General features: G+C 35.1%; 2 protein-coding genes across 3 annotated transcripts in view; both read left to right on the plus strand.

Annotated features, from left to right (window-relative positions):
* Window positions 1–22: 22 nt before the first annotated feature.
* On the plus strand, window positions 23–7,440 carry LOC121734182 (ubiquilin-1). The gene is made up of 11 exons (XM_042124653.1): window positions 23–206; window positions 332–518; window positions 632–729; window positions 1,764–1,907; window positions 2,887–3,025; window positions 3,312–3,419; window positions 3,598–3,854; window positions 4,113–4,226; window positions 4,832–5,020; window positions 6,672–6,804; window positions 7,101–7,440. Exons 1-11 carry the CDS (start codon window positions 105–107, stop codon window positions 7,175–7,177), a joined length of 1,548 nt encoding a protein of 515 aa, XP_041980587.1. The 5' UTR covers window positions 23–104; the 3' UTR covers window positions 7,178–7,440.
* Window positions 7,441–11,463: 4,023 nt separating this feature from the next.
* LOC121734370 (probable phospholipid-transporting ATPase IM) overlaps window positions 11,464–14,048 on the plus strand; it is a 96,598-nt gene continuing 94,013 nt past the window's right edge. Inside the window, exon 1 of one of the 2 annotated variants that reach the window (XM_042124941.1) lies at window positions 11,464–11,626. The gene's annotated coding sequence lies outside the window, so the exon portion shown is untranslated. The remainder of the gene's footprint in view (window positions 11,627–14,048) is intronic. The other variant, XM_042124943.1, reaches the window with a different exon arrangement.

A 14,048-nucleotide genomic window follows, 5' to 3' on the forward strand; every position in this document is an offset into this window, starting at 1 on the left:
GGTTGCCAATATAAAATAATAATCTGTGGTGGTTGCCACAATCGTCAAATTTTTCTACAAATTATCAATTCCGCCAAAGTACAGAGTCATCTAGAACTGATAAAATGGCAGAGGGACAGGAAGAACCTAAAAAGATCACAATAACAGTAAAAACTCCTAAAGAAAAACAACAAGTTGAAATCGAGGAAGATGCGGATATCAAAAAGGTAGGCTATCCCTGAAGGAAAACACCAATTCATGGCGTACTAACACTTCCAGTGCATACGCAATCAGCAATGACTATTATTTTACAGTTTCTAAGTATACTTAATACTATATTTGTTTATTTTAGCTTAAAGAGGTGCTGTCGCCGAAGTTTAGTGCTGAGCCCGAGCAATTATGTCTTATTTTTGCTGGTAAAATCATGAACGATGCAGACACTCTGAAGCAACATAATATCAAGGATGGGCTTACAGTTCATCTCGTTATAAAAACGCCTCCTAGACCGGAGCCCGAAGGTGGAACACGGCGTCCCCCAGGTATTTTGTGTTTACAATAAAATTCTAGCTGCTAACCCCACTGTCACTGTCAAATGCAAACTTCCAAGTTTATTGTGAAATTACAAAGTTTTTACTTTAAAATTTGATTTTAGCCGATATTGGTGCCACACCATTTGGATTAAACTCCATTGGTGGTCTAGCTGGACTGGAAAGCTTAGGTCTTGGACAGAGTACATTTATGGATTTGCAGGTAAGAATTTTTTGCAGATTTGCAGCATACCTTTATTGTTAATAATCTTCTGAAGGGTGTCACAGACAGAGCAGGTAATGTATATTAACATATATTACATCCTGGGATGTCTACATCCCAGGATGTAATATATGTTAATATATTACATCCTGGGATGTAATATATTATTATTAATATAATATAAAGCTCTAGCTTTATATTATATTAATGTATCACACACACAACAGGTGATGCAATGTATCTTTCCCTACATTTCAATGCTAAATGCCCTGCTTGACGCACATTTCAGCTGCTAAAGTGTTATACAGGCTGTCCTTATTTTTAATGTTGTAATAATATGGCCTTTTGAGTTACTTGCTATTAGATTTACAAGATAGTTCATCAGAAGATGATTCAGATTGTAATTTTGATGCGCGAATTGTTACAAATTGTGTCAAAAACATAATGATGTCGATTGAAGATATTTGATTGAAAATATAGGCTCTGGGGAACAGACTGCCTGCAGTTCCTGCTGTGAAGTGCTGTGCGAAGGTGGCAAGTGGCAACAGTGTGTATCTGTCTATCATACACATATAATCACAGTCCACAGAAATTTTTGAACATCCTATGAAGAGAAGAGATGTATAGTAATATACAGAAATTATATATTGAGATGTATTTAGATGTATCAAAATATAAATGTATATTTTTATATAGCTCTGTATCTTAAGATACGAAGATGTAAAAATATACATTATAGCAATTGTGTGTGGTCTCCTGACTATTTCTATAGAAAGATGTATCGAGATGTATTGTGCTATAATATACATCTTTACATTACCTGCTCTGTCTATGACACCCTTTTTTTAACAGAGTGAAGAAGAAAAATATGGTGGAATTGTGTAAATATGATTAAATTATCATTACATTGTTGACAACAATATTTAACCCATCAATCCCCAAGCAGCACCCAGCTGTCGCATAACAATAATTGAAAATCTATTGTGTCTGCGATTCCCGTGCGATTGAGGTATTAAAACATTAATTTGTTGTAGGCCCGAATGCAGCAAGAGTTGTTAACAAATCCAGATATGCTAAGGCAAGTGCTAGATAATCCCCTTGTGCAGCAAATGATGAACAATCCAGAGAATATGCGCGCTTTGATAACATCTAACCCTCAGATGCAGGATCTTATGTCGGTGAGTGTTGACATGTAGTTGGTTTTTGCTTTTGACATGTAGTTGGTTTTTGCTTTTGACATGTAGTTGGTTTTTCACTTGTTATAAAAAATAAAATAAAATGTTTAATTCAGACTAGCTGTCCTGGAGAACTTTGTGTCCCTTAAAAACCTTGACCCCTGAACTTCAAGGATTATTTTAAGACTAAAATTAGCAGAATCGGTTCAGCCATTTTTGAGTTATAGCGTTACTAACACAATTGGAAATCCATTTTTATATACATAATATATAGATAACTCATATCCATAAAATTATTAGTAAACTTATCACTATGTTAATATTCTAATAAAGATGTATAATGGATTATTGTCTGAATGTTCTTGGTAGAAAATCATGTATTTATAAAACTTCTATCTTCTTGCACAATTTCCACTTTATAAGACTTTAACAAAATACACTTATTTAGTAATTAATGGACTTATTAGCTATTAGCGCGTTCGTGGCCTAATGGGCAGACCTTCAGTTTGCACTCCTAGAGGGTGCAGGTTCGAACCCGGGTGGAGGCGTGTACCTATGAGATATTTTCTGATCTCAAGTACATAATACGGACGCTCGTACAGTGAAGGAAAACATCGTGAGGAAAACTGCACATAGTTGGTCCCAGACGTATTGACTAGTTCTTTCCTCTGGACTAGGCCGACTATGATGCGAGAATGCCGAATGCGCTTGGGCAACCATACGGATATTTAAAAATCTTGTCCCCGGCACTACAGTATTTGAGGAGTGGTTACTTCGCTCTGAAAAATACTGTTTAAATCATCCACAACAGATGTAAAGGCCTAGTTTATTAGCTATTTCATATATGAATTAATTCATTACATTTACATTTCAACCAACTATAAAAGTTAAGTAATATGTAATAATAACTTGATGTATACACTTTTATTTTCTAAGCAAAGCAAAAGCGTTAAAATATATTGACACTACATTTTGTTTGTAGAGAAACCCAGAAATTAGTCACATGTTGAACAACCCCGAGCTGTTGCGTCAGACTATGGAATTGGCTCGGAACCCTGCCATGTTGCAGGAGTTAATGAGGTCTCATGATAGAGCCTTGTCCAACCTCGAGAGTATACCTGGTGAGTTAATGTAGATGTTCTGTTTATATGATGTCTTTTGATAACTTTATTGTTACTATTTGCGGGAAAAACAGTTCTTGAATGAATTAACTTTTGGGAAAACCTGACCTATGTGGCTGACCTTGATATAAACCAATCAAGTTACTATTATTTTATCAACCTCTGAATCAGTTACTCTGATGCTACAAATAATAAATTACATTGAAAATACAAAATAACTTACAATTTTCTGCTACTTATTCCAATTTGTTTTTTTTTTAGTAGACCTAATATAGTTTTTTTTCAGGTGGTTACAATGCGCTTCAACGTGTTTACCGTGACATTCAGGAGCCCATGTTGAATGTGGCCAGCAGCATGGCAGGGAATCCGTTTTCGGGACTGGTCGATAACTCTGGTAAGTTCTGGAGAAATCTTTTACTAAGTCATGTCATATACGCCTTGGACTGTGTGTTAAAGTTTATAAATTAATCCAAGCCTCCAAGGTATTTATTTATATCATAAGCACCAAGACTTACAAAATACATAGCACCTGCAGCTAAAACTCAAAATTAAATTATAATTGTTTATTACAGATGGCACTAATCCGCAACAGGGCTCAGAAAATAGGCAACCATTGCCAAATCCATGGCAGCGAGGTGGGGGGTCGGGCAACACCGGTGGGGGGACGACTGGACCTGGTCTGATTAACACACCGGGCATGCAGTCTCTGCTGCAGCAAATGTCAGAGAACCCTCGACTCATGCAATCCATGCTGTCTGCGCCATACACCAACAGCATGCTGCAAGCTTTATCTGCTGATCCAGAGATGGCATCACAGCTTATTAATCAGGTACCTTACAATTTACAAATTACTTAGATTTAGTAAAACCTTTATAAGTGTAAAAATGAAATTCTACATTATTAGAAGTATCCAAACTGAAGGCAATTAAACTAAAAGTCTTTAATTAAACCTTTGATTTAAATAATCTTTTTTTCGGATTAGGTCTGCCTTCACATTAAGTCGCGAGTAGTGCGGCAGCCGCGCGACTGCTATACTAAAACGATGTGAAATGGCATAATGAGTCTATGGTTTACAACTTTTTTTCAGAATCCCATGTTTGCAAACAACCCTCAGCTTCAGGAGCAAATCCGCACAATGATGCCCCAACTACTCAATCAGATGCAAAACCCGGAGATGCAGTCTATGATGTCTAACCCACAGGTAAATATTTATTTAATAATTAAAAATATAATATATATTTATAGTGATGTCATCATTGTAAAATAAACAGGAAAAAACTAGTAACTAGTACTGCCTCAAAATGAAACAAGAGTTAAAGTTATGAAAAGTATGTAAGTATCAAATGTTACATAAACAACACATGTACAAAAACAGTAGTTAAATAAGTTTGGTACTTGGCCACTTTGGTGCTACAATTCAGTACATTGTACTTAGGTTTATTATTTACAAGATTTGCTAACATCCTTTTCGTGACTAATATATGCAGTACTTTACATGGGCGTACCGAGGGGGGGGGGGGGGGGGGGGAGGCAGGAGAGGGCAGCTGCCCCCCACCTGGATCATGTTGACGTCCCTACTAAGTATATTATCTCGTACTTTTATATATAAAAATTAAGAAAACGAATTTTTGCCAATTGTTAGCAATACAATATTTTACAACTAAAAATTATTAATTTTTTATAAACACCTAGCTCATGAAAAATCTGATTTGCCTGGCCCAGAGCCTGGGTAATTTGCCCCCCCCCCGAACCTGGGTACGCCCATAGTATTTTATCTGCATATAATCATATAATATTATGTTGCAGGCTTTGAACGCGCTGCTGCAGATACAGCAGGGCATGGAGCAACTGCGGACGGCGGCGCCCGGCCTCGTGAACACGCTCGGCTTCGGCGCCGCCGCCGCCACCGCCACGCCGCCCACAACAACCGCTTCTAACACCACCACCACCAATACAAACACCCGCCAGCAACAGAACTCTGAGCTCTTCACGCAGGTATTATACCAGATAATCAACGTTGATTTATTTATTTATACTAGACTAGATGTCCCGCGCGTCTTCGCCAGCGTAAATTAGGAATTTTACGGAAACCGTACATTTTCCCATAAAAAATAGCTTATGTCCCTACTCCCTTCACTTGGTCTACTCTATATCTGTGCCAAATATTGACATAAAAATTATTTGCTCCAATAGTTTTTTAATTTCTTATATTTCCTCCGTTTTTCCCACATTTTCCTGGGTTTCTTCGGTCGTATTAGTCTTAGCGTGATAATATTATAAAGCCTATAGTCTCTTTCGACAACTGAGCTATCTAACACTGAAATAAGTTTTTAAATCGGACCTGTAGTTCCTGAGATTAACGCGTTCAAGCAATGTTTGCTTGAACGCTTTAATCTCCTCCTAATATTATAAACTCTTCAGGTTTATAATATTAGGTAGGTATAGATTTTTTTTTAAGTTATCGCCTGACAGTGTGAAGTGTCGATCTAAAAGACTGAAAAGTACCAGTAACATGGTTATTATAGGCTCATAAGTCATAACCATAGGACGATGCATGGTATAATATGGTAGTGATGATGAATGTAATTTGCATGGTAGCATATGCTTTCCGTTCTTAGAACAACGCCGAAACTCCCAAACTTGTATCTATTCTGTTTCTATCTCTGTATCTATTCTATCTTATCAGGAGTTCTCTCACCACCTTCCGAACCAATGTATACCAGGTATACCTCGGTGCAAAATCTTACTTGTTGGTAGCATATGCTTAGAATACTTCTCACGAAACCGAAGTCACCACATGTTTCCCTATAAATTTTGAGGAGTTCCCTCGATTACTTATGGATCCTGCATCAGATCACCACTTTTGTGAATATAATACCAAATTGGAATGATACCCTATATACCAAAAGAAAAATTTTGAAAATCAGTTAAGAAACGGCGGAGTAATTGTTGAACATAAGAAAACGAACATAAGACCTCCCCCATTTTGAAAGTCGGTTAAAATTGTGGCCTATGTGTTATTCTGATGTATAAGCTATGTTATTGTAAAGTTTCATTAAAATCCGTTCAGTAGTTTTTTTCGTGAAAGATTAACAAACATCCATACATCCAAACAAACTTTCGCTTTTAATGACGCTTGTGACTCCGTTGCGTTGCGCTAAAACTCGTTTATCGCGCGGAAACCGTACGTTTTTCCGGGATAAAAAGTATCTTATGTCTTTTCCCGAGACTCAAAGTATATACATACCAAATGTTAGCAAAATCGGTTCACGGTTTAGGCGTGAAGAGGTGACAGACAGACAGAAAGACACACTTTCGTATTTATAATATTAGTAAGTAAGTAAGTATGGATTAAGGACCAAAAACAGTTTTGCAAATTGTTGTTTTAATTTTTGGCTTTTAGCTTTTAGTATTATTATTTTACTGTAACTTTTATTATAAAATTAAAATACTCTTGGGTTTATTTTACATTGCAACGTCGTGAGGCGTTGCGAAATACGATACGTTTTAAATGAGCCAATCGGAACAGGCAGCCTAACTGCCGATAATTGATTTTAGGCTCACATATTATTTCGGTCTAATTCGAATTCGAAAATCAAATTCGCCGAGCGATTTAAAAGCACAGCCTCTAAATATGTTTTTTTAGTTCATGCAACGAATGATGGCAGCAATGGCCAACAACCAGACCAACACCTCGCAGCCGCCGGAACAACGCTACTCGCAGCAACTGGAGCAACTCACAGCTATGGGATTCCTAAACAGAGACGCCAACTTACAAGGTTAGTTCATTTAAATATAATTTAGGCCATACTAGTAATATTGGCATAAGAAAATGAGTTACGGATATTTTGTGCTTAATATGCTATGGCTTAAAGTTAAAGATGTACTGCAGAAGTGCAGACAGACAAATATCATTAACATAATATTATGTAATACACAAACCACTTATGAAAGATGTCATTGGTATTACCAAACCTTATGTATTTTTTTTAATTTAGCCTATTCTGGTTCTTGATAAAGCCAATGCCAGCCAATGTTTGTACAAGTGTGTTAAGTCTTTTTAATTTTTTTCTAGCCCTGATTGCCACATTTGGAGACGTGAATGCGGCTGTGGAGAGGCTACTGGCCCTGGGTCAACTGTCCATGAGCTAACAACGCCTATGTTAGGAAAACGATTGTATTCTAGACCTTACACCACATTCCGGACATTGTAGAAACATTTGCTTTTGTATTCATTATTCATGATCATGGGTAAGTTTCGAACTATAACCCAGTAGCTGGCCAGTGTTTGTAATGTCAAGAAACGAAGTACTGTCGATTCGTTCCGAAATAATTTGGTCAGCGCAGTGACGTATAATATGACTTTGTCACAATAGACATAACTACCAGTAGTTCGACTGCAAAGAAACGGACAGGTTTCAATATCTGTCAAATTCGTCGGGTTTCACTAGGATTATGAACGGAATATGCCTCGCGCTGGCTGATATAATTTACTTTTAAATATTTAAAACAAAGATTTCAAAATTGGATTCTGACAATTTTAATCACATGTGCCAAAACACAAACAACAATACGACCAAAGAGGAACACTGGTTTTAAATTCGTAGGTAACAAGTTAACAACCCTAGCGACGATTTTCGTCATAATACGTCAAATTTAAAAATTTCAACATCAGTTCTAAGTTGGCATACTCTATAATTCTGTCTACTCTGACTTTGTTGGGGTGTCATCACTGCTATTACGATTTACGACTATTATCTCACCAGTACAATATTATGTCGCATATAGCTTGTCAAGAAAGTGGAGAAATTAAAAAGTGGCAACATCGTATTGTCATCCCTTTTAAATCAATCTAAGAAAAAAAGGGATGACACTACGATGTTGCCACTTTTTAATTTCTTCACTTTTTTGACAGACTATACATGTCGTTATGCGCCCTGGTCAATATACTGGGGTTATACTTCGGAACGCGAAAAGTCGTATGTACAATTTACGTAATTAATAATTTTATTTGATAAAATCCGACTTATGATGCTGTCGCACGCGCACGTGCACAGTGCACACATAACGCATTACGCATGCATGAGTGTGACAGCGCTTATCTATTATTTACGTGACTTCACTTTTTATATTATAATTTACGTGACTTCACTTTCTATATTTGAAATACGTATTGTATTTATTTATTTAAACATATTCATCCAATTTTTGTCGTCATGATGCTAACAATGTGGTGTAAGCAAGTAAAATATGTTATGAGTAGTAGAAACTTTACTCAAATATAAACTAATTGATGGTGGTGTTTCAAGCTAAATAATATAAATCCATTCCTTTATGTTACTTTAGAAAATTTATTTTAAATGGAACCTTTCCCTAAAGTTTCGGTTAAGGTATATTTGTTACCTATATATTGGTGTGTATTATAAAATTCATATTATAATCGGACATATAAAAATATTTTGTTTATGTTTAAATTCATACATTGTAGGTTAATGTAAATAGTTTTGCTTAAAATGTGCGTGCGGGGTTAACATCAGCAATAACTTTTTTTTCCAACCGTGTACACTGTACAGTATTCGTATAAAGCTATTTGAATTCAAATAATTCATAGTTAAGTACTACTGTAACATCAAAAAATTTTGTTGTGCTGCAAATAAGACTTGAACAATATCTTTAAATGCTTATATTTTGCACAGAATTTGTAGATTGTCATTGTATTTAGTACTACATATTTGTGGTTTTCATTTTATATACATTTTCAATGGATGTAGCACATATTTAATACAGATAATCTTATTGCAGGCTCAGTAAATATTCACAAGGACTTAATTTGAATCTTAAATAGACTTTATTTGTATCTCGATTCCTATTCACGGAACAGCACGATTTTGTTATCATTTTTATGAAATAGACAAAAAAAACATATTATTCTCAGATTTTAGTAACTTCATTTTTGTAAAAGGCCATTTATGTATATGGTAGTATATTATTATGTTTCGATCACAATTCGGTCTATGACGTGTCATGTGGGTGGGAATATAGTGTTTTAAAAGATTAAAAATAAGTTGCAAAGCTAATGTTTTAGCAAAAATAATTTATTTAAAAATATATAATTTTACTGCAAGCGTGGGTTGAGAGTGCATAAAAATGTGATGCCTACTAGACTGCTAGTGTTGTCAAAATTCTATGATCTTGTATACAGTAATTACGTTGTGACCGAATGCAATTATTACAAATATAAAATAAAAGGACGCAAGTGTTTTATTGTTATTCCTATCCCCAAAATCATAAAATGTATTAGGCTTTACACCTCTTTCTAAAATTAGTTACTGTTATTCAAATCTAAAATCTTGTTCCATAATAATTTTATGTGTATTTTATTTATGTAAGTAAACAAATTTTATGTACAAAAAATGTCACAAATGCTGTTCTGTTGGTGAGTCTATAAAAAAAAATATATCTTTAACTAGACGTTCCGCGCAGCTTCGCCCGCGTATTAGATATTTCACACACAAAATAGGTAACAAAAAATAGCCTATGATCCTTCACGTAGTCTACTTCTTATAGACTGTGCCAAATAACAGAAATTTCGGTCCAGTAGTTCGTGAGATAAGCCCTTTCAAATAAATACCCCGTTTTTCCACATTTTCCTCCATTTCTTCGCTCCTATTAGTCTTAGAGTGATAAAATATATCTTATATCCTTCCTCGATAAATGGACTATCTAACACTAAAAGAATTTTTCAAATCGGACCAGTAGTTCCTGAGATAAGCGCGTCCAAACAAACAAACTCTTCCGCTTTATAATATTAAGGGTGGATTGCACCAGAGGCGTGGTTATAGTTAAAATAAAGGCGCCAACCCACCGCGGCGCACAGAGAGGCTACGCACGTGCGTCAAGCTTCGCTTTGTATGAAAATATGTATATGTGAATGTGTCCACTGCAACCCACGCACACGCTACGCACGAATTGTGTCAACTCAAAGAAATAAACCCATGCACGTCCACGCGGGCGCGTGGCCGTACACAGCGTGCGCCGCGGTGGGTTGGCGGCTTTATGGTTATAGTTAAGGCTAACTTTGACCACAGAATTTGTCAGATGACAGCTGGTCCGACAAGGCTTGAAATGAACGTGGGCAATGATGAAAAACTCAAAGCAGATATGTTACTACCGCGCGCGTTGTGAATATTCAAATACGGCCCAATTGGGCCGTCTGTTGTTTAGTCTGCATCTCTGCGCAGTCACGAACGTGCTGCGTCTTGTCTTACCTAAATAAATTGAAAATGACGTCGTGCGTGTATCGAAAATGTACCAATTATGACTCGAAAGTAAACAAAACACATGGAATCTCTTACCACATGTCTTGATTGCAATAAATACCTCGATTATTTACATTTTCAATTATTTTTTCGAACAATCTGGGAAAAATCGAATTTTCGTCATAGCTCAGGCGAAGAAAGAGACAGCGATACGATTCGACGTTTAAAAATAGAACTGTCTCTTTTTTTCGTATCTTTTGTTTCACTTATCTGTCAAATTTGTCAATGTTTGCAATTTTGAATTTGAGAATTGTTCGGAAGAAATTTTAGCCGGAAAATAGTATGGACGTAACATATCTGTATAAGTAGAATATCATTGAACGTAGGTGGTAAAGGAGAAATGGCAAAAATGGCATTTTTGTATGATGACAGCGTTAGTTCCTTTTTTCGCCATGTGCATTTAAGTTTGATTTATGTACTCACTGAATGCGGTGTCGCCGCAGAAATCGTGGGAAAACGTCCTTGAACCATTGAGGTGACTGAAGAGAGCCTTATATCGGTGTATAAGCGTCAAAAGCGTGTAATGTTACGTCCTTGAACCATTGAGGTGACTGGAGAGAGCCTTATATCGGTGTATAAGCGTCAAAAGCGTGTAATGTTATGTCCTACTTACTAGGACATAACAAAGGAGTCTGCATATTTCATGTAATAAAAGTGCTAATAAAGGTTTTTAGTGAACATTTAATGCTAGATATTGTTGAGTTTTGTAGTTCCGCTAAATAATAGACCATAAGAATGGTCAAAGAATGCCTCAAACGCGTGGATTTAACATTAAATACGAATACCCCACGTTCCATATTTACCATTTAAATTATTCAGGCAATCAACCCATACAACAATATTTATATAAATAAAATTAAAGTTAAATTAAATTTAGCGTTAAAAACGATCAAAACGCTCAAAATTTTAAGCGTTTTTATCATTTTTAACGCGAAATTATTGGAAGAAGAAAATTGTTTTCCCGCCATATTTTACTTGACAGTTGACACTAGCCATGGTAAATGGTTTGAAAGCCTAACCGCCATAATAAGAAAAAAATTGAAGGAAAAAAATGGACGTCAAATCACAAATGTCAATCAATTTGCCAATTTCCCAATTTGTCACTTGTCAGTTAGCTTGTGCACCGATAGTGCATAAATTTTATAAAAGTGTAGAAATTGGTCGAAATATTAGACTTATATGAAAAAGTAAGTGTGCAGCAATTTCTCTCGGCCTTTTATTAGTATAGTTTTATTTCGGTGTGTTAACGTTTCACTTTGGTTTCATGTGCTATGGTGGACAGGTAGGTAGTGTTAGATTTTAAGTTTTAGCAATTTACTGTGTGATTATAAGTTTCGGTTAGCGACTTTTTCATATTTTACTTTCACTTTTGTACGAAAATTTGCCTGATAGATGCTTGAGTCTAATGTATATTGAATATTTGTGGTAGTCGGCGAAATGGCAATCGAGTGTTGACGACTTCTATTTTTAGGTAGTTTATGTAAAAAGGATATGTTTTATACTGAATTGAATATTCACAGTGCATTTTTATTACACTATTACAGCTGTAATTAATGCATTTGCAAAAAAATTATTCATGCTTTCTTTTAATTTACCTACCTACTAAAATACTACACATGTTGTTTACAGTTTACCTAAGGAAACTTTAATACTAATATACGAACTGAGTCATTATCGATATATTTTCAGCTTTGATAACCTAATCTATCATTAACAAATCTATTATTATATTTATCATCCATTAATCAATATAATGTTATGTTACATGTACATTACATTCTTTCAAAGATTTACTTGAAGACTAGCACCTCCAATGTAGGTATTGCAGACACAATAGATTTTTAATTGTTATGCGGCAGCCGGCTGCCATTTGGGGATTAATGGGCTAGAGCTCCAAGTAATGCTCAGGAGGTGATTGGTTTGGAGAGTTGGATTGTAAATCCATATTTTTCTATAAAAACATTTTTGATTTGTCCTTTGAGGCATGAGTATCAAAACTCTATAATACCTACATACTTACCTCTGCATGACACCATTCTGAAACCATTCAATATTTTAATTTTATTCGGTCCCAATATACCGGATCTAGTGCTAGCAATTTGTGGCAAACTGATATATGTTTGTTGCATTAATAAGGTACTTTGAATTGTGTCACACAATATGGTGATTACGCTTTTTCTTACTATTTTATTATACTTTGTCAGCAAAATATCATAAAAAAGCAATTACACTAGGCTTTCACTAGAAGCTGAAAGGGACTTTTGGCCATAAGCAGATTTATAAGCGTCACCGCACCTCCAAAGCGTAACCTGGCAAAATACTTCAAATAAATTAGAAGTCTTTTTGCCAGGTGACACTTTGGAGGTGACACTTTCATTGCTTAGTTACTTTTAAATGATTTAAAGTAACAAAATCATTAATATAAAATATTAATTTGGTTTTAACAATAGCTAAGGGTGAAGCCAAACCAGCATAATTTGTGAGTTGTGAGTCGCAGAATTTTTGCTATGAGAAATTCTGCCCAGCAGAAATTTTGTGGGACTGCCACTAGAGATGAAAATTCCCCGGAAAGTTTCCATTTCTAAAGAATATTTCCTGAAAACTTCCTGAAAACTTCCAAATTTGGAAGTTTAGAAAACTGTCATTTATCTTATAAAGACAGTTGTGACGTTTATTTTTAAATGCAAATAGCACTAAAATTGGGTACTTTTTATAGTTTTGATTAAACTGAACATACTTTAGGTATAAAACTAGCTATTTGACCGAGCTTTGCTCGGTATTGTATAAAACACGAATAAAAAGACATTTTCTAAAGATGATTCCTAGCTAGATCGATTTATCGCCCCTAAAACCCCTTATATACTAAATTTCATGAAAATCGTTGGAGCCGATTCCGAGATTCCAATTATATATATATATATATATATATATATATATATATACGAGAATTGCTCGTTTAAAGATATAAGATATGTGATATGAAAGCAGATTTGTCTATTTTATTATTCACTCTCATGATTTAGATCGTTTTTATAAATATTTATCTAAGATAACATTATTTTCAATCATATATTGCTCAGGATTGACTTTGCTTTACGCTTTTCGATTTTTTATATTATATTTTTCTTTGAAACATATAATATTGTATTTTTTAAATAAAAACTAGAATAGTTTTCTAATAGTAATACAGAAAATAACATTTTTTGAAGTATACATGTATCTATTAAGGGTCGAATTAACGGCTAAACTTCTTAATAAAGTCAATCAGCTGATTTTATCTTACTCATACTTACATAAAAAGAATTACGTATTGAATTGAGTACCTCATCTGTTTTCGTCGGTAAAAATTACTATTTCATAGAAGAAAAACGATTTTTAAAAATTCGCATGTTCTGAAAGTTTCCAAAATTTTGGAAACTTTGGAAGTTTTCACGGAAATTTTCCGGTAAACTTCCTGAAACTTTCCAAAGTTTCGGAAACTTTCCGAAATTTTCAACACTAACTGCCACACAAGCATAGTTTTGTGAGTTGTGAGTCGGGGAATTTCAGTTGCAGTTGTTGGGTTGCCAGATAAGTGCATTTCGTTCAGTTGCTGTTCAACGTTTATACCTGCGGGGCTAAAAAAGTCACAATTCTGCAAATGAATTGTCAAAACTGTCAATGATGATTGATGGGTGCTTCTTCACAGTTGGTGGAGCTGACAC

The sequence above is a fragment of the Aricia agestis genome, chromosome 15 (genome assembly GCF_905147365.1).
Source record: "Aricia agestis chromosome 15, ilAriAges1.1, whole genome shotgun sequence".
NCBI classification, from domain to species: domain Eukaryota; kingdom Metazoa; phylum Arthropoda; class Insecta; order Lepidoptera; family Lycaenidae; genus Aricia; species Aricia agestis.

Bases quoted from the DNA above. Each gene is read 5' to 3' on its own strand.
- LOC121734182 (XM_042124653.1), top strand. From the start codon at position 105: ATGGCAGAGGGACAGGAAGAACCTAAAAAGATCACAATAACAGTAAAA. The intron at 1,908-2,886 runs GTGAGTGTTGAC...TTTTGTTTGTAG, and splicing joins AGATGCAGGATCTTATGTCG to AGAAACCCAGAAATTAGTCA. The intron at 3,026-3,311 runs GTGAGTTAATGT...GTTTTTTTTCAG, and splicing joins CAACCTCGAGAGTATACCTG to GTGGTTACAATGCGCTTCAA.